General features: G+C 33.7%; 1 protein-coding gene across 5 annotated transcripts; it reads left to right on the top strand.

Annotated features, from left to right (window-relative positions):
- The first annotated feature begins 1394 nt into the window (after positions 1-1394).
- LOC149906202 (ecdysone oxidase-like) lies at positions 1395-25196 on the top strand. Of its 5 annotated transcripts, none has more exons than XM_090104279.1 (4): positions 1395-1456; positions 19922-20043; positions 20570-20700; positions 23650-25196. In XM_090104279.1, exons 2-4 carry the CDS (start codon positions 19932-19934, stop codon positions 25156-25158), a joined length of 1752 nt encoding a protein of 583 aa, XP_089960405.1. In that variant the 5' UTR covers positions 1395-1456; positions 19922-19931; the 3' UTR covers positions 25159-25196. The 5 variants fall into 5 exon arrangements, with proteins under 5 accessions (XP_089960405.1, XP_089960407.1, XP_089960404.1 ...); XM_090104281.1 differs by lacking the exon at positions 1395-1456 and adding an exon at positions 1898-2034; XM_090104278.1 differs by lacking the exon at positions 1395-1456 and adding an exon at positions 9429-9656.
- Positions 25197-27313: the final 2117 nt, after the last annotated feature.

Below are 27313 nucleotides of genomic sequence, written 5' to 3' on the forward strand. Positions count from 1 at the left end.
GAAGCATTTCTAACAAAAGCATCTTAAATATTTGTTTAAAATTGTTTAATCGATAAAAATGTGCCCGTATCTGTACCTATAGAAGCAATTACGTACATTTCTTAAAGTTATTTGAAACGGGAGGTCTAACAAAGCTCTCTTGCTTACTGAAGAAAATATACTCATTTAAAATGTTTACATCACCATTTTAATTTAAATTCGCAATTTATATGAGCGTATTATCTTTAATTAAATGTTATTTATAAAAAAGATAACAATTACAAAACTATTAGCATCAAATGGAATATGTATTATCATAATATGACTAATTATAGCTGTTCGTAAAATACTGCTGAATTAAATAATGCGTAGTGTAGGTATAATGTTTTATTAATAGCTTTGTTTAATTTTCATAGATTATTTTTCCTTTAAGAACATGAATTTACGATATTTTTGTATTTCGTAGCAAATATCCATAATTGCATGTGGTACACAAATATTAATTTGTGTTTACAAATTGATCTTACCTATCAATTTTGTGATTTTGAATCATAATGAAAACAAAAACAAATATTGTCATAAACAGTAAGTAAATAAATTATCAATACTTGAATATCATAAGAAAGAAATATTAAGGGAAGAAACTCTATCACGCAGACTCTATGAGAGAAGGTATATCTCTAGGCTCTATGCTATCATAGATCCAAGATATTATGGAATATATGTACATATTCTAGAATCTCATAAATTACAATAATAAAGAACCTCATTGATCACTTTTTTCTTGTTTTGATTATATTTCATACACTTCTTCAATGTTAATGTAGAACTCTGACAGAACCTCTCCTTTACAGAGGTCAGTCATTTGAAACTAAAATCAACATTACAAACATTAATCGTATAATTAGCCTTGGTTTAATTACAATCATCAAACATGATTTATTAATGATTGTATTAAATTATTATTATTCATTTTAATTTGCATGAATCTACATGCAAATACAACTATTTATCAACTTATATTTTCTTTTAGATACTTATAGTTTCCTATCCACGAATCCATATTTTTATTTTACTAGCTGTACCCTCCATAAAAAAAAATAATTATAGCCTGTATTTTTCCGAGGTCTGATAGCTACATCACAAAAAAAGGTTCTAACCTATGCAGAACTTAGGTACATCAATTTACATTTTTTCTCATAAGTCTTCTCACTACTGTATACAATTCATAACTTATTGCGATTTAAAAGTAAAACTTGTAAGATCCATCATAAATATGAGCGCGGAAATTGAACGGCGTCGGTTCCGCTTCGCTTCCGCCCCGCTCCCGCCGCGGAACGCTCTCCTTCCGCCATGTCCACGCTTTCGCTTATAAATTTGAAGAAGACAGTTACAAAGTCGAACTCTTAATATAGTGATTTTATTAAATTAAAATGAATTTTGGGTAATCGATTTGAACTTATTCCTTTCTTTCATGGTAAGATAGCAAAACTAAATATTTTATAACGGTAGAGCAATAGAAGCAATATAACTACACTAGATGTGAATGTCCTGGAACCAATTAGGTTTTACTGCTTTAACTGCAAGAGCATTAGGTACCTATATTGCAATAATTCATATAGTTGTATTTCCTAATCTGTAACCCTCATTGTTATAGAACATAAGTTGTTTCATCTGTCAGGTCCCAAAGTAGGCCATGTTATTATACAAAAAAGTAACAAGAATTGTTAATCTATATGCTCTTCAACAACGCATGAGCTTATAAAACCACGGAAATATCTTAAAAGTTTTACATTGTTGAAAAACTTAGACTATGAAGATAGTTTCCCGGCTTGTGGCAAGTGGCAGGTACAGGCGAGCGCGAATTGAGCAAGTTATATTGTTGTGAGGACGTGATGTGCGAGATGCCTGAGCTGTGAACTGTGGACTGTGCTGCGAGATAAATCGTGCTACTCGATGTACTCTTATTGTTTTGCGTGTGCGACTGTACTGACTGCGGCCAGTCGGGTTCAGCATCATCCGAGCATTCGACAAACGGATATACAATATATTATGGTACAATATATTATAAGGTAATAAATATTAATTAATTTTAATCAGACTGCAAATAATATATAATTATAGCTTGGATCGGAAATATTATCTTTTTACATTAGGTACATAGATCCTAAAAACGAGACGTAAAAAAGGTGTATATTGTAGTTTTATATTCTGGCGCGTAATTCAACGGAACATCTATCTATTATTTATGCCCCGTCGGCTGCAGATTGATTTATTAGACACGAGGAGTAAACATTCGTGTAAAATTTTATTATATTATGGCTTTGCCCGTGCTAAACAAGTATCTTAAGATTACAACCCCTCCTTGTATGAAATATAGACCGTATAATGTATCTTTTTGTAGAAATATAGGTACACTTTAACATTTTATAAGTGACATAAAACAAACTATTTCACGATACAATAGTTTTTAGAATATTTAAACTCACGTAAATCAAATAGAAAAGGCCTTGGCTCATTATAATGAGAGGCTACCTATTAACACTAAGGTAGATATTATCGACAATAGAATAAGATAAAAATACTTTAATAAGTTTAGTAGGTACATAGAGTGAAAATAATAAGTAATTAACATAAGCAAAAAAAATTGAATATGACTTATTCGAAGGGTAAAAATACAATGATAATATCTTACAACTTTAAGATCTTTATAAACACAGGTTCAGTCGCTTCCTATTTTTTTAAAGTTGTTTTTAATTAAATTCCTATTAAAGCGTTATTGGCAATTTTCTCTCACTACTTACACGCTGTTGGCTGGATTCCTTTAAATATTATAATATTGTTCTCGTTTGCGCTCGAGCGGACGTGACGTCACTGCTGATGTCCTGCTTAGGATTGTGTTATTATAACGAAAAAAAAAAGATAATTACTTAACCTACCTATCTACTACCGACAGGGCACATTGTTTGTAGGTATGTTGCCCGGGAAAAAAATGAAATACCCAAAACCAACGTTCTGTGGCCAAAATTATTTTCGTCCAAGATTTAGAAATTACACACATTATGTTACGAAAACATTTTTTTTTCTTACTAAACCAGGGTATCCACAAGATCTTCGATAGCTTCTTAGAAACCAGTTATGGTAAAACTTTTTTAACAGCCCAAGATTATAAATGACAATAGATTTATCTACACGTTCAACAATGAAAATGGAATTCACGTACAAATTAGATACAGATTATGAACTAGCTTTTCGCCCGCGGATTCGCTCGATATCGTGATTATCTATATGATATATCGTGAATTTTCGAATTTCTGACAAAACAGAACAGTTAGAAATGAAGAAAAACAGTTATAAACGTTCATTTCTTCTTCTTCTTCATTTAATTACATAATCATGAAATTATTTTTTTATACCCCACATGTAGATAGAATTTTTTTTTTCAATTTTGCATTCATACCTAATAGAAATGTTAATAAGTATTTAAATATAGATCCAAAGTCTAGTCAAACAAGGTATTGGCAGTTCATTTACCGCAGATTATATCGTAGGGCTCATCACACAAAGCGGCCCGGTAACGACACGACTGATTCACGATAAAGCCTGAATTTTGTAATTCCGCTAAATAATCACTTTGATACAGCAAGACGTCGCTTTTCGCATGATCATGCTAAAGTATTTGCTAATTTGTCCTTCCTTCGTGCAAATTAATATTATCTAACCATGTTTTTTGTCAATAACGACGTAATAAGATTACGTTTATACCCTCTTCACTTGCAGCAAAAACTCATTTACAGTAATCATGAATACAGAAAGTTAGTTTGAAGATATTTTTTTAAATCAAAGTTCAAAATTTCCAGCTGTAGTAAGTTAAAATTTTGGATATTATTAAGATGATGATTTATGCCCATTATGTTAAACATGAGTTTTTCACTAGATCTGTCCTTTACACGTTTCGTGTGTTTTGTCACGTCGCGATCGCAATCGTGTTGTGTTCCGCGTCGTCGGTTTTGTCGCGTCGCGATCGCAATAGTGTCGCGTGCGGCGTCGTGTATCGTGTCGTGTCGCAGTCGTATCGCGTGCCGCGTGGTGCCGCGCGCTGCCACGGGCCGGCACCGCGCTGCACCGTGAATAACCCAAGAAGCTGAATGTTTTCAATTACTTTCGCGATCACCGACGCTGATAGCGGCTGCAATAAAATGTTGCCGTGCCTTCACGCGACTGCAGTCCTAACAATATTTGTGCGGTATTACTTATTATACAGGGTGTAATCGTTAAGTGTGCACAGGCGATTTTTCCGTAAGTATTACAGATAACAAAAAACTTTAAACTGATATCGAAAGTACTTAACCTAATGAGTAAAATGACCGTAATAAATTTTTTAAAATAAATCGAGAAATATCAAAAAAATTATCTTTACACCCTCCCATACATTAAGTATGAAATATGAATATCCCATAGACATTTTATATGAAAGATTTTAGCTTTCTTTTTCTTTTTTGGTTTTCTGATTTAATTACTTCGCAAATTTGAAGTGGCATTTCTCAGGCATTTTCCGGGGATTTTCCAGGCATTTTCCGGATATTTTCCGGACATTTTCACGCATGTTCCGGACATTTTCACGCATTTACCGGATATTTTCCGCACAATTTCACGCATTTTCCGGATATTTTCTGGGATTTTCCAGACATTTTCCAGGGATTTTCCACGGTTTTTCCGGAAATTTCCACGCATTTTCCGAGCATTTCTCAGGCATTTTCCGGTTATTTTCCGGGAATTTCCCAGGCATTTTCCGAGCATTTCCCGGGGATTTTCCGGATGTTTTCCAGACATTTTCCGGACATTTCCCTGGCATTTTCCGGGGATTTTCTGAGCATTTCCCGGGGCTTTTCCAGACATTTACAGGCTATGTCAGGGAAATGTCCGGAAAATGCCTGGAAAATTCCCGGAAATATCCAGAAAATGCGTGAAAATGGCCGGAAAAACGTGGAAAATGTCACTTCAAATTTGCGAAGTTATTAAAGCAGAAAACCAAAAAAAGAAAAAGAAAGCTAAAATCTTTCATATTAAATGTAGGTATATGGGATATTCATATTTCATACTTAATGTATGGGAGGGTTTAAAGATAATTTTTTTGATATTTCTCGATTTATTTTTTAAATTTATTACCGCCATTTTACTCATTAGGTTAAGTACTTTCGATATCAGTTTAAAGTTTTTTGTTATCTGTAATACTTACGGAAAAATCTCCTGCACACACTTAACGATTACACCCTGTATATTGCTGTCGTGCTATGCTCCAAGCCTCTCCCGTAGAGCGCGACAGGGACAACTGCAGCTTGGGCCGAAAATACCAAGGAAATTTACGCAAATTCGACGTTCCGTAGTCCCCTGGTTCCTCCTCCAATACTGGACCGATTTAATTACTTTTTTCATAATTTAGTAGAGAAAAGTATAGGCTATGTTCCTACGTTTTGCTTTTTTTATATAATGTTTTATGGAAGACGGAACATAACGGAAACTCTGTCCTATTTCTTACGTTTTGAAAGATTCATATATTTTTAATAATTAAGATATGACAAAAAGGAAAACGTAGGAACATGGCTAAAGTTACCATAGATTAATAGTAAAAAATATATTGCTCTAGTGGCACAATCCAGGGAGGAAACAGGGGACTACGTTTGTATGGAAAAACGGCTCTTTTGTTTGCTCTTAACTGACAAACATCTTCTATTTATTTCTGAGAATTGTAGACGTCGATACTCAGTATCTGCGTCACATAAATGTATTCATCGCTCCACCAATTACAATTTTATTTTTATTTTATTACCAGTAAAAATAAAAATATAATATGTACACTGTACAGATAAACATTATGGAGAGCTACTTCTCAAGAATATTAGCAACATTAAAACACTTTTTATTGTGTTGTACAATGTTTTTATCAATATCATTTGACAGATATCAGGTAATCGTCTCGTTAATGTACTAGTTAACACGTTTTATGTACAAATAATATAGACATGTAGACGCACATTTACATTTTAACCCTAGAACCGTACCCTGGGGTACAAATGAAAAAAAATTCAGAAAATCTTCTATATCTTTTTTTCTAAACAACGGTTTCTTTTGCGCGTTCGTGTATTTGTCGGGGATGAGGAGACACGTAGATACCGTATTCGATCAGTGGTCAAGCTATTGAGAACACGTCGTACGAACCTGTCGGGGTACTCCAGTACCCCTGGGTACTACGAACGTAAGTATTTTAAGGTTCATTTATTTTATTTTTTCGCCTTTTGGTCGTTTTATTTTATATTTTTTATTGATAAATTTAATGTACAATTATAAGTTTACTTTACATTCATGTTATATACATACTGTTATTGTTAAATAGTGTAGGAATTTGTATTTTCAACAAATTTATGATTTGCTGCATGATTTGAATACCTGAGTTATTCATTTTCTTTTTTTGATGGCAAATGATGGATGAATTTTTATTTTTTGTGGGAGGTGGAATAACAAGAAGAGCTGGTACTTGGTGAGGCATCAAAATATGAACCTGACGAAAAAATTTTAATTTTTTATTATAAAAAACTTCACCTAGAAGAACGATTTCAGTACATAACTTTGCCAATGTCTCTACAAATAAGTAATGGAGATATTTTAGGACAACAATTACCAATAACTGCAGGGACCACTGCTGTTTCAAAATCTGAGATGTAACTGTGAATATCCACGTTAAAATTCCGTCAGTCCCGCACACAGTGCAGGAAGTGAAAACTTTTAATACATTTTGATCACCAACGTAAAGTGTGTGTAAATTGTAGAAAAAATATAAAAATGCCATGATAAATTAAATTATTAGGACCTAAATGAATGTTAAGATGACCTTAATAAGTCAACATTTAATAAAAGTTAATAATCTTTTTGTAATCTTGTTTTTTTCATAGGGGTACACTTGTACCCCTGGGTACCGTTAATGAAATTTTAATATGGGTACGGTTCTAGGGTTAATTAAACTTTTTAACGTGATAATATTTACCCAAGTATTGTCGCAACTTCAATGTTTATATTATGTTAATAATGAATATACCTACGTATGAATTGTAACTACGGCAGGGAATAAAAGATTAAAAAAAAGAAATTTCATTTTTATGTCTGATTGGGTTCTTCGAATGGTATACTTAATTTGGAAAAGATCTGAAATTTTGCTATTTCTCGGGGTACCTAGTTTAGGCATGCCAAATGCTCAATGCCAAATAAAAATTACTTGTTTATAATAATCAGCTAAATATCGAAGATAAAAAATATAATGAAAAAAATATAGAGGAAGTATATATAAAGATGACACTACTTAGACTACACGTAAGGCCAAGCGCGCACCACGATTTTAATTTTTGCGACACGATTTCAAAATCGCGCTGTAGAAAATCGCAGAGAGTACGGTGCGCGCACAGCGATAATTTAATAGTGATTATTACTCACTTCATCATTGATTTCGTACAAGTTGCTTGTCTTTATTTACTACTTCTTCTATAAGAAAAAAAAAGAAAATTCGTCAATATTGGACTCATCCTTTTACAGCAGATAGAATTGTCAATGGTTTCTTTTATCAGAAATACAATGAACTTCGGATGTATCCCAAAAAATCCTTTGGCTATTATAGAATGAAAATTCCGCCAAAAGGCCGCCCATTGCGCTTTTTTTTATTATTGTAACCTTTATGTACTTAGTTATATTTTGTTTCTTGCACAATAAAGTGTTAAATAAATAAATTCAAACTTTTGACAGATTACTGAGTTCATGTTTACCAAACAGTACCTACCTATATAACTACGATGTTTACTGTTGGCCAGACGAAACACAAGTGAAGTGCCGGCCGGGCCCGAGTGTGCGATTTTATGATCGCAGTGCGCGCGGTACCATACAATTTCATATTCTGCATTTGATTTTCGCGACAATCGCGTCGCGAGCAGTCGCAGCAAAATGTGACAAATCACAATTTTAAAATCGCTGTGATTATTTAATCGCATGTGCGCGCATTGTCATAGTAACTCATACGTTGTATTTCTGCGATAAAATAATCACGCTGCAGAAAGTCGTGGTGCGCGCTAGCTCTAACAGCACGCAATAGAGTCCTATAACAGGCGACTTATAATTTTGGCTATCACTCTTTATAAAAGCTATTTCTTAAGTGTGAATTACGTGAGAATTTAAAAGAATTCTTATGCAACAATATATTTATTTATATAAATATTAGTGTCCGACCGAAACTGGTTTCCAGGCCGAAACCGAAACCGAAACCGAATGTTCGGCCGTGGCTTCAGTTTCGGCCGAAACCGAAACCGAAACCGAAACTCACGTGGTCTAGTATGAAATTTCTAAAAATACTGAACTTTGGTGCATTTTACCTATTATTTTGCCTTAATTAGGGCATGAAAGGAAAACACAGTATATTAAATTTGTTGTAATCATTTATTTTTATAAATTTATATTTGTTGTAATCATTTATTTAATATAAAATAAAAAAAATAATATTCTTAAAATATTAATAATAACAAATTTAATTTTTATTATTTTTTCAAATTAAGTTCTCGGTAAAATCAGTCATCTAAATCAAATCAGTAATTGTTACTGTTACTTTAAATACTAAGTTTTGGTATTTTGAGATCTTTCTCTTTATTAAAGAGTCTTTAATACTTTGGATTGGTATTTGTACTTAGAAGAATAATAAGTCTCTTTTAGGTACCTCTTATATAAAAATAATAATTATTAATTACAATTACACCCAGTTCCAATCTCAACATAGATAATCAAAAATTGTTTCCACCAGCGTGGGTCAACCAACGCTTTGACAGCGTCCGTCAAAGCGTTGTTCACAAAGTTCACTGAACTTGCGAAATAAGTTTCGGTTTCGGCAAAAGTTTCGGCCGATTTTGGCCGAAACCGAAACTGCGGCCGAAACTTGATTTTTGGCCGAAACTCGGCCGAAACCGAAACCGAAACCGAAAGTTCGGTCGGACACTAATAAATATATTATATCTTATACATTTTGACACATACTTGTATCGAAAACCTTTCTGCTCAGAAAGTCGTTTGTGAATACAGAAATTGACCTTTTATTTTACATCATCAAAGAATGAATCATTTGATGTATTATTATTTTTGTATGTTTGTACATTATATCTTTGGATAGATAGATAAATTAGATTGATAATAATAAATTGCGCTCTTTTCTTCATACACACAGAATCGAAATTAAGGATTTTAAAGTGTTTCAAATGAAGAATTATAAATTCCGTCGTGTTTTTTTTTTTAATTTTTTAAGCAGCACAATACTCAGGCATTCAATTTGCATTTTAATGTCCGTAAAGATTATAATTGAAGATAATACCTAATATAAATAATTGTAATCATTTGACCCACTTTTTTACAAAGTGAGCTCAGTCAGGTTTTCCATCCCGCCGAATACAATACATTGATCATTTATGATTTAAGTATAACCGACATAAAATATAACCAAATGTTTTGGCCAACTCTAGCATTTATTTGGGTGTTAGATTCAATTTAAGTTTATCTATTACCCTTGCGTCAGTAGAAACCAATTATAGAAGTGTAATAGTACTATTTTTTAATTATTTATGAACTATATCTTTGAGGAAGGACACGGACATTCGGTAAGTTAAAAACATTGTTTATACGTTATTACTTATTAAAATGTAATTGTTTCTTTTTTATTCGTGAAGTTCCGTGTCAGAAGTTTTATTAAAATAATAAAATTGTATGATTGTAGATATTGAAATAATTTTATATTTAACAAACTGTGCAAGTAGGTACTAATTAAAATATTATAAAACACAAGCACCGTCATTCTTATTATTCGAAATTTAATTAATCAGCTGCAATAACCTTTAAAAGTACTTATTAACTGTTATACATAATAAATTAATTATTTCACTGCTAAACCTCCGCTCATGAATTAAAAATGAAAATATTTAAAAATACAAACTTAAAGATGGAAATATGTCTTATCATATACCTATCGTATTAATTATTTATCAGATATTATATAAAGGGGTTAAAACAGAATGATGAGCAGCCAAACATTCAGACCATTAAGTCAATCCACGAAGCTGCGTTGCTAATTGGTGAGAAGGATCTCACGTATTCCAGGAAAAACAGACACATGTGTTCCAAGCTTAGCTTTGTCTACACTAATATTATAAAGTGGAAAACTTTGTTTGTTTGTTTGATTGTAATGAATAGGCTCATAAACTGCTGGACCGATTTTGATGAAATTTGACCTTTTATTACGAAATATGTACCACGGGCGAAGCCGGGGCGGACCGCTAGTAGATAATACTACGAACTACGAACTACCTATGACTAGAACACAACAATTAGAGACTTTCCTAATTTATCCTTATCATAATATATTAAAAAGGTGATACATTTGAACTTTGAAAAAATACTTATATGTTATAATATAGGCAGTGTGATTTGCAATATATTAGTTACTAATAATTACCATGATCTAAAAAAAGCTTACTGCAAACATCAAATCTTTCCACTTTAATCTTTATATTATAAATAAAACCTGTCTCTCCATGCTGATGTTGATTTATATAGCTATTAAATTTACTAGCTGCGCCCCGCGGTTTCACCCGCGTTGTTCCGCTCCTGTTGGTCTTAGCATGATGATAATTATATAGCCTTCCTCGGGCTATCTATCGAAAGAATTTTTCAAATCGGACAAGTAGTTCCTGAGATTACCGCGTTCAAACAAAAAAACCAACAAACTCTTCAGCTTTATAATATTAGTTATTATAGGTAGATAACAGTTAACTATCCCATCCGATTCAAGTTCAAGTTTTGAATATGATGCTCCTTTTAAATTTTGCCTTAATGACCTTCATGTAATTTTATAACATCAACGTAGTTAGTACGATATATGATAATAAAATAGATACATATAAATTAAAACCTTGAGAGATTGAAGAGTGTTTCCTTTGATCAAACTGTTACCACACCGTAAACAGCCTTGGATCTTATTACAATTATTCATTTATGCATTGGGATTACGATGTTTTTTGTATTAAATTAATGTGCATGTTTGTTTTTTCGGTTGTGCTTAATTTAGAGCTGTGAAGTAATAAGCTCACCATACATCTTGAAAAGTTACGATTTTTTTTATTAATTATAACATTGCTAAAATCTCGGATATATTACTTATATATATGTATTATTCATAATAACCGTGTTGACGTAGATATATTATTACCATACATGTTTTTAACTAAATTATTCACTATTCATCGCCCTATGAATAATTAACTCAGATAATTTTTATAAAAAAGGAAACCAAATATCCATAGTTACGTATAACTTGTCTCCATTAGGACAAGGCCTAAATAGTAATTAAGTACATGTCACACTGGACTACTCCGAGATTTGCAGATAATTAAGTCGTAATTTTTAAACCAGTTCCAAGTGGAGGCTTTTAAATCAAATCAGCTTCATTATCCCTTTCGCACTTGAATAACAATGGCATATATTTTGCTGGACGATCTTTATTTCATTTCGACGGTCGTTTTTTTGAACGTTCTTGTGATTTACTGCGCCTGCTGGTGGCGCGCGCGCAGTACTGAAAAACGTTCGCCGAAATGGGCGGAAATTACCGTATAATATTATTATCGTACGTATTTGATAATGATAGTTTAAATTGTTATGTGTTTCGACTTGGTGTGGCAGTGAAAGTGAAGAGGCTCTGATAGCACAACGCGACGACTGAAAAAGGTATTTAATAAACACTTCGTAACTGTAACACGTACCTATAGTCTACTGCACTTAATGCAATAAACAGAAAGTAATTAAAACATTTTCAAATAACTATTAATTGTTTATTATTATTTATAGTAACAGGCTTCCCGCAAGTAAAGATATCTTGTATCGTCAATAAGTGTCATGTTCTATTGATGTTAATTTTTATTATTACCTATATAATAATTATATTCCATATTTTATAATTTATACCTAATATAAAGGCAAATTAATAATGTTATAAAGTGTTAGTCATAACATTATTATTAATAATTATTTAATGATAATATTATGACTAACACTTTATTTTAAACTATAAAATATAGTAGTATACGAGTATAGGTAGTTCTACTATATTATCATAATAATATGTGCCCTAAGTTTAATGCGAATCATTTCGACCAGAAAATTTTAAAGACTTTCATACAGGAAATTGTGAGTGTTTTCTTCGTAGATGATTGTTATTACTCTTAAACAAATGTAAATACCGCAAAATATACTAACATAAATATGGAAAAACTCGTGTAATCCAAATTTATAAATTACTAAACCTTTTCTGTGAAAACTGATAAATTTTCACACGCCGCGGCTCTGCCCACTGCCTGCTCTCTTTCGTGGAAATCAGAGGCGGCTCGTGACAAAATTTTATGTGTGTTCACTTGAAATAAAACACTGAAAATACATGGTGTAAAGCAGTACATTTATCAAAAAAATTACTTATAAAGGAAATACATACGTCTTTCTTTTTGGTGTGCAAAAATATCTATAACTTAAAGCGACAAGACATTCGTAAATGTCTGTTGTTGCTTTCATCACAACCACACAACCACGGTGTTTTCACATAATATTGTTCGGATTTAAACACACGCGTATATGTTTTCGTTTTTGTCGTACATTTTTGCGTAAGGTCAAGTTCAGGCCGTGGCAGTCCCTTAGCTTTCAATTCAAGCCGAATTTGTAACGTTTTAACACACTTTTTAATGAACGCCACATTATAATTGTTCATTTTCACACTCACAAGTAATACTGATAACTACAGACTATTTCAACACGTATCTTATGATTTTAATTAGAAAATTCCTGAATTTGCATTCGCGCGCGTGCATTGAAGTTGACTCGAGAGTGGAGTGTTTGTTTAATGTTTATAATATAGAATTCGGTAAAAACGAACCGGCAACGTTTGCGGGAGCGGCGCTCCGAATTTTGCTATTTTTCCATAGAAAATCTTCTGTTTCACGCGCGCAGGGCACTGGCAAACCCTCTCTTTCACTCCTATTGGATTTCGTATTAGGAAATGTACTAAATATTTTTTCATTGGAGCGCAATCGTGAGCGCGCCGCTTCGCGTGTTACTGTATAATACAGTATTATTCAGGTGAATGGAATGATGGAATGATGGATATATTCATTGGTATTGACAGTAGTTTTTTACGATTACGATTGATTTTAAATAGTAATAATTAATATTAATAATGAAATTAAGGAGTATGATTTTATTATAATTATTTATGGGAGTTCACTGCACCAGCGCTCCTTAGGGCGAGCCGCCTCTGGTGGAAATTAAATACTCTTCTCAGTACTTGCTACTATAAAAGACCTAAATAAATATAGGACCTACAAACTAAAAAAAACGTTTAATAAGATAAGCACATTACATTATTATATTGTCACCGATTCTTGATTTGTGTTCCTTGAGTCTAAAGAAGTCGGTAACATACAGACATAATATGAAACTATAGCGTGTTAAAAAGTAACAAGGAGTCATAGATTATGTAACATTCTATTTTTTTGTGGATTTTTATAAGTATTCGATTAAATAACTACACTTACCTACTCTCAAGGATAAAAATAAAGATATAAATAATTGGAAAAAGTAAAAAAGTCATGGATATGATAACAGTTTCAAAAACAACGAATCGTATAATGAAAAAGGTAAATATTCTAAAACAAATTGTAAAATTTCAGTAGCAAGCACTATTTGTTTAATTGTCGTTTATTGACTATTACAAAGCAAGTATTTACCCCTCAGCTATGTTCACATGTTATAATAACAAATACTTAATAGAAATAGGTGTTTGCTCTTATAAATAAGCGTAATGGCAAATAGTATCATCTTTCAATATTTATTTAACCCATTGACCACCGTAAGGCCCGATCGGGGCGCGACACAATAGATTTTCTATTGTGTCTGTGATTCCGAGGACTGATGGATTAAATAAATATTTTCCATTGTGCAAAACATCAAAATTTAAAAATTATTTCGCTATGTTTACTCAAATGAAATTCTTTTATGTATATAATTATTGTTAAGTTGGAGCTCTCTACTTAGGCTTCTTTATAGAAAATCTAAGTAGAAAATTGATAAACAAATTGAAATAAAATGATGTCACTTCTTAAGACAAGAGTTTAGGCCAGCATAGTTATAGGTATATGGATAATTTTATGCACGAATGCGTCTCACTTATTTTTCGTGGTATGTACACAATCATTACTTATGAGTGAACATGCACTAAGCTTAACAGATTTTTTGTGCCTATTGGCTAGATCTGAGAATTGGCCAACAATTATTACTAATCACATAAAAAACTAGTGCAAAACTATGCGTCTGGTTTACTTTTGTTCCTACATATGTACTTATTTTATTAATTCTACTAGCTGTTGCCCGCGACTTCGTCCGCGATTCGGTCGTTTTTCGTCATTCGTCGTTTAAAAAAATACGTGACACTTTATTTTTTAATGTTCTTAATTGTCCCTTATAAAATTTAACTACATTAAAATTGAATACTCTGATAAGAAAATCTTAAAATCATCGAAAATCATAGACATCGAATATCTGAGGAAAACATGAATGAATGTGATTTAAATTCCACATTTCTTAGTAATTAAAATAATAATCTAAATTAAATGTATATTAACAGTTTGAGCGCACCATTTTAGAATATGTACCTAAGTAATAAATTACGTTAGTTTACATAGTAACTTTACTAAAAACACGATGACTTTCTTTCGCGCTCGGTACCACAAACTAAGCATGTTTGTGGTACGTGGCCCGCGTCACTTTACCCCCCACGAGTTCCCCTCCGTTGCTATGCGAAAATACATTCGTCGCCCTACTGTAGGAAAAATTGTAATACTGTGGCCTGGGCGTTATAACACGCTCAGGGAATTCCTGAGTGCTGATAGACTTCCGTCTATCGGCATTTATACCAATTTTATATTAATATCACCATCTTGAGGAAAAGCTTCTAATGTCGATTTAAAACGCATATATACGGATTAACCTGATGAATTAACATGTTCTAAAATTGTGAAATGAGTTCAGTTTTAAATTCGAGAAATATTGATTTCTTGTATTCGATTATTCGTCGTAGTCGAATACAAAATATATTTAAAGAAACTTAGGTTGGCCTTCAGGCAAAAGGGATCCTATCAAATGATAAACTTGACCTTGTATCTTAAAAGTAAGAATGAAAGGAGCATCTGATAATTGTTGAGCACCAAAGGATTATTTAAAACGCAATACTATAAGAGCTAATATTGTCTAAGAACTGTTTAGATTGCACATGTTCCTCTAAAACTTAAAAGTAGTGATTTCAAAGGTTCCGGCGTATCTTCAAACGAAAGCCGACTCCTTACTCCACTTTAAAGCATTACAAAAAGAACATACTACGTTAATATCGCCTATACAGAAGATGATCTGTAGGTAATCAATTGTGAGGTTATAAGCAAACCCACTTTTATATTTGTCGGACCACACCACCGAATTTGTAGATTGATCTTCTATGTTTACCTCTAAGTCATTAAGACTATGTCGAAATCTGTCTGCAGTAAGACGGGCCTCTCGCTATTCGTCCGTTTCAAGAGACCAATAGTTTCAATTCTTAATCTTTCATTAAACAAACTTATTAATCGTTCTTGTCTCAAATAATGGTAATATTCGCGTCCCTACTCTAGTCATTGCTTATGCTCATGTTCATCTTCGAGAGATCGAATAATATTATGGTGCACCCTATTATTTGTCAAACGATCTTCATATTGAGTAAAAGTTTCAGATTCTCGAGACAAAATATGACGATCGTGGTCAGCTGTGAGACGTAATTCCCTCTCAGTGAGGGTTTCGGTCTCACGGGATAGTACAATATGCCATTTGCGATCAGCTGTGAGACGTTATACCCTCTCAGTGAAGGTTTCGGTCTCACAGGATAGTACATGCCGTTCGCGGTCAGCTGTGAGCCGCAATTCTCGTTGTGAAGCGGTTTCAGGTTCGGCATAACACATGTTGTTTTCGGTCAATAGTAAGCCTCTTATCTCTAACGATCCTTGAGAACTCTTATTTCTCATTTTCTTAACTTTGCTCGAATTTCGATATAAAGATTTTTTAGGTGGCACTGATGCGGGTGAATAAAAATTAAGTTAAAGCCTGATTCCCACGACATGTTTGCTTCACAAATCCGACCGCGCCACACCACACCACATGCCATGGGAATCGGCGCGCTTGTCGCTCGCCAGTGCTTGCCATACGCACACATGCCGTGGGAACGCTCAGTTCAAATCGCGACGGATGGCGACAAGCGCTTGTCGTCTGTCAATGCTTGTGAAGCAATACATATAATAAAATTGTGGAAAAGTGATGTCTGTACAATTAAAATATGTAGAAAAAAATTAGCAGGTGTTATTATTATCGAGAAATCGAGAGAAACCATTTTTTTTCTCTTAAAAATAAAATAAAATAAATAAATAAATAAAAGCTCCCCCCCCTCCCACTTCCCGAACTCCAATTGACCGTAATTTATTTTTCCTTACATTTTTATCATATCCTTTTCTAATGGGTTTCATCCTACTGCGATTTTTTTTTGTTTCAAAAATTATGTACCCTGGTGTATAGGTAAATTTTCCACATAAAATGTCCTTTAAATTATGTCGTATTATATTTTTAACCCCCGACGCAAAAAGACTGGTGTTATGTGTTTGACTGCTATGTATTTCTGTGTGTGTGTGTGTGTCTGTCTATGGCACCGTAGCTGGCTAACAGGTAAACCGAATTAGATGCGGTTTTTTTTGTTAGGCAGAATATTTTCCGACGCTGGTTCTTAGATAAAGTGTATCAAAATTGGTTCATCGACTTATTATACCTACATAGGGGTAAAAGTGGGAATGAAAAAAATGAAAGTTATAATTTATTTTTAAAGATCGTCGGGAAGTTTATGAAATTATTTATTCCTTTTTCTATACACTTTTCTTCGTCTAAACGGTTTAGTTACGTGCTCTCTCTCTCTTCTCAGCCTTTAGTTACGTGCGTGAGACAGGAAAGATCTAATTTGGATTTGTTGCTGGATTTGATAAAAACTGAGTATCGATTAAGCTGATCAGTGGCTACACCATAGATTATTAAAAACATCCGTTTAAGAAAGGAAGGAAATAGAATTTGCTCCTCTCCCCCCCCTGGTTCCTAAAAAATAATATGACATAATTTAAAAGAAATTTTACGTAGACGTACACGTACGTAGAATTAGTTAGGCATTTCTTTTTTGATTTTCGATATTATATACTAATCATAATTTTTTATTACATTATGTAGTAACTATTTGGTATAGGTTAGGCATTTCATTTCTTGATTTTCTTTAATAATTTGGTACGTAAGTTTTTTAGCTCAGTTTAGTAAGAAATTTTAATAACAATTCTTTTAATTATTTATGGTAAAGTCCGGTCGCGGAGCAGGAAGAATTTCGTACATTAACCTGTCACTGTCACTCCCTTGTAAAAATAATGTGTCTTGCTCGCACAGGTGCAATGACCGCCGTCCTTAGGGATTGTAAACCTTTAACCTGAGAGCGTAAGGTTTGTGTTTGCTTGATTGGTGTCAGGTGTTCAATTATGATTTTGTGAATTCAAAATTTATAAGAATAAACCTCAAACTCTTTATGTCCAATCAAAATCCGCCTAAGTCGAAATTAGAATAACGTATTTCTGTAATATTGTACCTACATAGTAAATTATTTTTTGAAAAATAAGGTCATAAAGAAGTTTCACTTCTTATGTGTGTACACGCACACTTTTTTTTATATAATATATCGTTGTTATTGAAAAAGTTAAAATGTAACTAACTAATAAGTATTGTAAATGAATAGAGGACATTTATTTAATAAATTAGTAAAAAACATTTTCTCCTCCAAATATTTCATGTAAACTGCACTTCATTCAAAAATGTTTGTGACCACTGTCAGTAGGTAAAGAGGTCATTGTACGAAATTCTTTCTGCTTCGCGACCGGACTTTAGTACGTATTTACTCAATAATTGTATCTTAAGTAGTAATTCAGCATGGGCGTAGCCACGGTGGGGCTGGGTGGGGCGCTTACCCTGGCTTTGATCTGGTAGGTACTAATTGTGAAGGAGAGTGGGCGTGGGCGTGGGATTGGGACTGAACGTGGCATATGGCGTGGGAGTGCGAGTGGGCGCGGGAGTGGGAGCATGAAAATAAAAATGATTTTTTATTGTTGCCCCACCCTGAGCCCATGGTCATAGGTCCCATAGTCACTATTCCACGCGAAAGAAGTCGCGGGGACAGCTAGTAGACAAATATAATCGGAAAGCTTTGAACTCCTAAGCTCAACCATAAAAGATAGACATTTATGATGTCGGGAGATATTTTTTATATAATATGGAGAACATTTCTTTCATACTTGATTTCTGTGTAGCTTTAACCATTAAGATACACGCATTAAGAACGCACACGCGACGAAAGCTTAAAAATGGAGTTGCTGCTCTGCTCACGAATATGAAAAATAATAGTTATTTAGGAAATATATTTCATGTGCAGAATTGACCTCTACAGATTTAATATAAGTAGGTATACATATATTTAGATTCCAATTTCCATGTAACGTTAAATTCGACCATACAATAACTAACAGACAACGCAGATTACTCTCGTTTCCGTAAGTTGAGGCGGCTACATATTCGGTCCTAATAACATGACTTTTTGTGAACGAAACGACAGCGCGGTTTAATTCGATGGCAACACCATCAGAAAAAAGGAAATATTTCTAACTTTGAAAAAATATTATGATTTACACTATTATTAATACTATTTTAACATTAACACAAAATATAAGACTGTGAGGTGTAAAAATAAATCCAGCTAGTTTCACATCACACTTATGTTTATAATTAGGTATACGACATGAAAATATATTAATTACCAAGCAATAATCATATAGATAAATACTGAACAAAAGTATTAACAGTCAAAGTATATTATTTTTTACTAACAACATGTAAATGATGAAGGAATAATAATTATCAACGAACTAACCTTTTTGTATTAGAGTCCCGCCTCGTGATCGAATTATTAAAACACGAAGATTTTTAAAAATGTAACCAATGAACACAATCAATATTAGATTAACTGTAATGGTGTCTAGTTTGACTTAAAATAATATACATCTACCCTCACTTTTAAAAATGTAGTATATTCACACGAATTATAAGCGCACCTTATAGGGAAGGGAAGATTTATTATGGGTTAAAGAGTTAAATAAATAACTAACATAATTATATTTAAATTATTAATTTTTAACATTGTGTTCAGTAGTGTTAACATGTAAATTGATTTGATTTTTACGAAATCTCATAGATGGCGCTGAATCAAATTTGTCTTTATAGTACTAAGATTCATTAAACAGTTTCTCTGCCCAAATTACGTAAATGACGTAGTTTTTATAGTGTAAAGCTAGATAATAGCATGGCTTACTCAAAAACAACATTTAAACATGAGTCTTTAGATTGTACGCTGTCGTAGTACACGGAATACGTAAGAAAAGTAAAGGTTCACAGCTCCTCCCCCGGAGGTGATAGCATGATAATATGTTTAAAAAAACCTCACTCGACCTGTTAGTAATATTCATGCAAAATTTGAAGTCAATCTATGCAGTACTTTTCGAGATTAGCTCGGACAAACATACAGACAAACAGACAAACAGACAAACAGACAAACAGACAAAAATTCTAAAAACTATATTTTTGGCTTCTATATCGATTATAGATCATGGAATATGTATTCTTTTAAAAAAATATTCAATGTACAGTTTTGACTTTCCTACGATTTTATTATATGTATAGATAGGTAACGAAGAATGGACGCAGCAACCGCAGTCGCGGGCGTGCTAAAGTTGCAGAACGCATTCGCCCTGCTCTCCACATTGGCATTCACAGCATATCTCTTCCCTAGACAGGGGGAAGTATCGGGTACGTGTTAAATATACTAGCGATATTTTATTTTACGTAAATATCATCATCAGCCTATAGCTGCTGTTCCCACTGCACATGAAAGGTGCAGGCAAATGCACCTATTATTCCATCACACAGGTTATGATTGTACAATGATAAAAAAAGAATTTATCATGATATTTAGTAATTTACTATCGCTCTATCTAACGCTCTTCTATATGATCTTCACTGCACTATACCTAAATATTGCATTAAATAATATTATCATCTCGTTCTTAGATGATGGAAGTTCATTTGCAATTTTGCTATTCAATAAAGACTCAATGCGATGTCACCCATATTGAAACATTGCTAATTAGTAATTAAATGTGATACAGTTAATTATTCTTGAGTGAGAATACTTGAACAAAATCAATTTCAGATTCTAATAATTTATTTGAGGGATTGCTCTCATCTTCAAACAATCACAGAAAGTTATGATATTAATTATTGATTAAAAACAACGTTACTGCAACCGAGTAAACATATTTTCTATATGCTTTAGATCTGGATGACTTCGACTTCATAATAGTGGGCGCGGGATCGGCGGGCTGCGTGCTGGCTGACCGGCTGAGCGCGTGCGGCCGGCGCGTGCTGCTGCTGGAGGCCGGCGGCGACCCGCCCTTCGAGTCCGTTGTGAGTTAGCGCGTTACTCACGAGTTAGCGCCTTCTTGTGACGACATAGCTATGTATTGAATCCAATAGATAAGAATATAGCCGCTCTTTGTAAGTTTTTTTTGTCATAAGTTCATTCATTGTTAATCATTATATCATAAGTTATCTCAACCATGTAACAAACTGTATTTCTGTGTATGTACAATAAAGAGTATTCATTCATTCAACATAGGTTATAATAAGGCAATTAATTTTTTATTTTAATTTAATTTAGTCAGACAAGATAAATCGCTAACGATGACGATATGCAAATAGGTATTGGAGCAATAGGCCAGTAGAAATCGACACTAAAAAACCCTAAATTCGCAAAGCACGATGTAGATTTGAATTTTTGGTATGTTGTTTGGATCAGTTAGGGTGATGAAAATCCCAATTTGCAACTTCGAAAAAGTTGTGCTCGCTGCGCACCACGTGATAAACTGCGAAAATTTTGGACTTTTTTCACTTTTTGCTCTAAAAGTCATAAACTATGCGTTTCCGACAAGTATGATTCAGTACATAAATTAAGGTTATTAAATTTGCAACAATTTAAGCCTAACCGCAGCTCTCTAAACCTTATAACGACTAAACTGTGGCCATTCGAAGATGGTTCATTTTTCCCGAAATATTGAAATTTTTAGTTTTGCTCCTGTTTGAAGCAAAATATTGGCAAAAACCGCTCGTTCTATGAGAAGTTCGTATAATAAAGTTGAAGTGCATTTAATTTTCTTTCATTAGAGCATAGAACAAAGTCTGTGAGACAAATAGTTCACTCACAATATCTGAAAAACAAAAAGAAGGTAGAAATAGATTTTTAAAGAATTGAGACTGAGGGCATATAAAATCATAAAAAGGATAATACTTTTTCATTTGCAGGATAGGTAATTAACAAAATTACAAAGATAATTAAATTTTCAACAATTTAAGCCTAACCGCAGCTCTCTAAACCTTATAACAACTAAGCTGTGGCCTTTCAAAGATAGTCAGTTTTTCCCGAAATTTTCAAATTTTTAGTTTTGCTCCCGTTTGAACCAAAATATTGGCAAAACCGCTCGTTCTATGAGAAGGTCATATAATAAAGTTGTAGAAAATTTAATTTTGTTAATTACCTATCCTGCAAATGAAAAAGTATTATCCTTTTTATGATTTTATGTGCCCTCAGTTTCAATTCTTTAAAAATCTATTTCTACCTTCTTTTTGTTTTTCAGATATTGTGAGTGAACTATTTGTCTCACAGACTTTGTTCTATGCTCTAATGAAAGAAAATTAAATGCACTACAACTTTATTATACGACTTTCTCATAGAACGAGCGGTTTTTGCCAATATTTTGGTTCAAACGGGAGCAAAACTAAAAATTTGAAATTTTCGGGAAAAACTGACTATCTTTGAAAGGCCACAGCTTAGTTGTTACAAGGTTTAGAGAGCTGCGGTTTGGCTCAAATTGTTGCAAATTTAATTAGCTTTGTAATTTTGTTAATTACCTATACTGCAAATGAAAAAGTATTATCCTTTTTATGATTTTATATGCCCTCAGTTTCAATTCTTTAAAAATCTATTTCTACCTTCTTTTTGTTTTTCAGATATTGTGAGTGAACTATTTGTCTCACAGACTTTGTTCTATGCTCTAATGAAAGAAAATTAAATGCACTACAACTTTATTATACGATCTTCTCATAGAACGAGCGGTTTTTGCCAATATTTTGCTTCAAACGGGAGCAAAACTAAAAATTTCAATATTTCGGGAAAAATGAACCATCTTCGAATGGCCACAGTTTAGTCGCTATAAGATTTAGAGAGCTTTAATTAGGCTTAAATTGTTGCAAATTTAATAACCTTAATTTATGTACTGAATGATACTTGTCGGAAACGCATAGTTTATGACTTTTAGAGCAAAAAGTGAAAAAAGTCCAAAATTTTCGCAGTTTATTATTTGCGTATAATCTTTTTTCCTACTTTCCCAAATTTTGTAATTTTGTTAATTACCTATCCTGCAAATGAAAAAGTATTATTCTTTTTATGATTTAAATGCTCTCAGTTTCAATTCTTTAAAAATCTATTTATACCTTCTTTTTGTTTTTCAGATATTGTGTGTGAAATATTTGTCTCACAGACTTTGTTCTATGCTCTTATGAAAGAAAATTAAATGCACTACAACTTTATTATACGAACTTCTCATAGAACGAGCGGTTTTTGCCAATATTTTGCTTCAAACGGGAGCAAAACTAAAAAATTTCAATATTTCGGGAAAAATTAACCATCTTCGAATGGCCACAGTTTAGTCGTTATAAGGTTTAGAGAGCTGCGGTTAGGCTTAAATTGTTGCAAATTTAATAACCTTAATTTATGTACTGAATCATACTTGTCGGAAACGCATAGTTTATGACTTTTAGAGCAAAAAGTGAAAAAAGTCCAAAATTTTCGCAGTTTATCACGTGGTGCGCAGCGAGCACAACTTTTTCGAAGTTGCAAATTGGGATTTACATCACCCTAACTGATCCAAACAACATACCAAAAATTCAAATCTACATCGTGCTTTGCGAATTTAATGTTAATTTCCACTGGCCTACAAATAGTATTTTTTATGTGACCTTTGGACGTTCCTATTCTTAGTTGGATCGCATAATGGATTTTCGGCATGATTTTCCTTTTATCTTAACTAGCAGATCTCCTGCATCTACGTAGTTGTTAAAAAAAATAAAATAAAATAAAATAACATTTATTTGCCAAATATCTAATACTTAATAGAGAGTACGAATAAAATATTTCAATATTAACTAATTTATTTAAACTTTTTTGTTTCGACCAGTTTGGTGCTATTATATTATTAATTATTATATTTTGATTACAAAAGTGTTGCTAAACACAACGATAAATCCTAGAAGGCTCTATGTAAGTTTATATTTGTCTAATTAGTGTAATTTTTATTTCAGAAACCAGGATTATTCAATTACTTGCCTAGAACACCTTATGATTACAATTATACTTCAGAAAATGACAACTTTGCCTATCAAACTCACAAAATAAAAGCCCTGAACCTGACCAGCGGGCGTGTGCTTGGCGGCGGCAGCAGCGTCAACTACATGATGTACGTGCGCGGCTGCCCGGGGGACTACCAGCGCTGGGCACAAGCCGCGAAGGACAACACCTGGAACTGGAAAGGCGTCTATCCGTACTTCATCAAGAGCGAAAATCTGCAGAGTCACGATTTGCGCCACTCCCCGTACGCGCAGTATCACGGATTTAAAGGCCCTTTAAAAGTTACGAGAGAGACGAATCAGGACATTTTTAGATTTATAAACAGTTTTGAGGAAATCGGAAAACCGTCCGTCTTCGATATCAACGGTCCGTTCACGCAGGGCTACACGCCTGCCTTGTTTACTATAGCGGATGAAGTTCGACAATCAACAGCCTATGCGTTTATACCGAGAATGAAGCGTAGGCCGAATTTAGTGGTCCGGAAGAACAGCTTCGTTACTAAAATAATAATCGACGACGACAACGTGGCAATCGGAGTTGAGTTTGAGACGCAGGATGGAAAAAAGTTGCGGGCGTTAGCACGGAGAGAAGTGATAGTGTCAGCAGGCTCCTTCAACAGCGCACGCCTCCTCATGCTCTCCGGGGTGGGCCCGCGCGACCAGCTCGAGCCGCTAGGTATACCCATCAAGAGCGAGCTCCCGGTCGGGTACCACTTACAAGACCACGTTATCTCTGTAATATCGATTAAGACGGAGGAGTCCCATGCCCCGCCGCCTGACTTAAATATAAATAAGCTCCCGTTTCCCCTTTTCGCTGGCTACGTATCGCTCGACGATAACGAACGGTGTCCACAATATCAAGCCGCAGTTTTCGACGTGCCGAACGACAGCCCTGCGCCGCTGCAGCTGTGCGCGTTCAATTTCGGATTCGAAGATTACATATGCAACAATCTGTTCAACGCGAGCATCGGTCGAAACACACTCTTTACGAATCTCAATGTCTTACATCCAAGATCAACCGGTCGCGTGAAATTACGCAGCAAAGATCCAAAGGATCCGCCTATAGTCGAACCCGGAACGTTCTCAGATGAAAGAGACCTCGATGATTTGGCGCGATACGTCGAAGATTACACAAAAGTTTTAAACTCGACTTACATGAGGAGCATCAACGCGGAGTTCGCCGACTTGTCGTTTCCAACATGTTCGCAGTACGAGTACGGCAGCGCGGAGTTCTGGCGCTGCTACGTGCTGGCCACGGCGACGACGATGTACCACTACGTGGGCACGTGCCGGCTGGGCGAGGTGGTGGACGCGCGGCTGCGCGTGCGCGGCGTGCGGCACCTGCGCGTGGCCGACGCCAGCGTGGTGCCCTACCTGCCCAGCGGGAACATCAACGCGCCCGTCATCATGATTGCAGAAAAGGCGGCCGATTTTATTAATAGCGACCACCGTTGTTTGCATTAATTGTGAAGTTATATTCTGCGTATCATAAGTGATAATTTACCTATATTACATGATAATTTATATTTTACATATTTTAGTGATTACAGTATTATTTATTAAAATATGTTTTATTTTAAATCAGATATCTCACTCTTTTGTAATTTGAAATCCCTTTTTCCAATCACCAATGTACTTATACGCCAAACCTACCTACAGTCAACATTTTTAACTAAAGTAGTATATTTAAAGAAAACGTTCAGTATTATTATAACATTTAATACACTAAATATTCTAAAACAACCTACTCCACTCTGCCATAATATATTATATTATACCTATTACTTATAGAGACAAAACTAGATAGTTATTATTTATTTACTGCAAACTAATAAAATATGTTTCATTTTACACGTGCTATTAATACATATTATAAACAATAAAATAATAACAGTATAAAGCAAGGCCAATCGCAAAGTGCAGGAAATAACTGAAGAGATTATTACATTCTCTTAAATATGTAGGTATGTATACCATTTAAACATTTCGACAATAAAGGTTGAATTTTAAATGAACCTTGAAATTTGTTTACTTCGTTTTAACCTCAAATATTACTTATTGTATCATAGAATATTTACTTTATGATAGAAATAATTTAAATTTATAATACATATCTATAAAAATGAAGGTTTATTAAATAGATACGTTACACATATCACATTGAAGTAAAGTAAATTAAAGATATAATAAAGGGCACGCTCCATTTATGACCGTGATCTTTACATTGAAAGTACGGACGTATTTAGTATTATATTCATTCTTAATTAATATCTCAATAGATCGTGTTTAAATATATATTTAAGTATTCCTATTTCCTAAATATAAATTACATTAATGGTATGAAACCACAGAAGTAATATAATTTCCAATTTCAAATTCATTTGAATATCACGGGGAATCCCATATTATTATAGGGAGTAATAAAAAAAAAAGAGTGTTAAAAATTATAATAACACGGGTATATATACCCGCAAAGTAGCGAGGGCTCTAATATAATATTAAGTCTATTCGAACCACTGAGTTACTATGATTATACTCAGTTGTTCTAATGATTAGAAAAGATTTAAAAGTCAGACCGCGACCTAAACTAGAGCAACATTAAATCTACTTCAGCGTAGATTTATCGTATGATCCAAAATAATTTGTAAAATGATTATCTTTTAACTAAATTTTAATAAATCTGTATGATCCAATAGAAGGTTATTGTTGGTAAAAAATCACTGTAGGTATAGTGTATACGTATAACTTTAGTTAGTACATGCACGCCATATTGTATTCTCCGCTCGCGCCGCACTGTGAGCCGCAAGCCTGTTGGCTGTTACATCAATGTCTCAAAGTGTAAGCTCTACAGAGCTGTGTCAAAGACTAAAATTCCTGAATAAATAGGGCTGCTGATCATCTGTTTATAATTTAGGTACCTAAGTAATGAACTTTATCTACTTTTACGAAGCATTTTCTCTTTACTTACATTTCGCCGTTTGTTGAAGACTGCAGCCCTAAGAAGAAATTTGTTACATTTTTCATATGAACTGGGAAAAATGTCAATAGTTGCAAGATGTGGGCCAGTAACCAATTTTCGATACATAGTTATATTATTTGATTATTTCCCTATAATTACTATAGATAGCAGTAAGCTCAAACGTGAATTACATAATGTCATATATTAAATAAAGTTTTACAAGTCACATAGCGGTTTGCATGTTCTAGCAGTTGGAAGCCCTATAAATAGAGTATATTTATTTAGATTTCGGGTATAACCCCAACATCATACTTCAAAGCACAAAAGCCCGCGCTCGTGTCCAATAAAGGAATATATCCTCGGATTTTGTCATTTATTACTCAGGAAATAGAGGCGAGAGTCCTGTAGACACAATATCAAAAATGAGATGCATTTGAGATGCGATGTAATGCTTTGACGTAAACAAATCTTTAAGTCCGGAGCGCTGGCCATTTGTTTAGTAGAGTGTCTGTTCATTATGCGGCTTCACGTTGTCAGTTTTTCGAGCAAATTTGCGACTCTTGACCAGAGAAGATAAAAGATGAGCAGACTGCATTTTACTGTTGGTATTCCCAACTCTATGTGATAAACGCAACTGTATTATCTTGTGATTTAGAATAA

Source organism: Colias eurytheme, chromosome 8, assembly GCF_061535395.1.
Source record: "Colias eurytheme isolate Ceu_HAF_F1 chromosome 8, ilColEury1 Martin Lab GWU primary, whole genome shotgun sequence".
NCBI classification, from domain to species: Eukaryota; Metazoa; Arthropoda; class Insecta; order Lepidoptera; family Pieridae; genus Colias; species Colias eurytheme.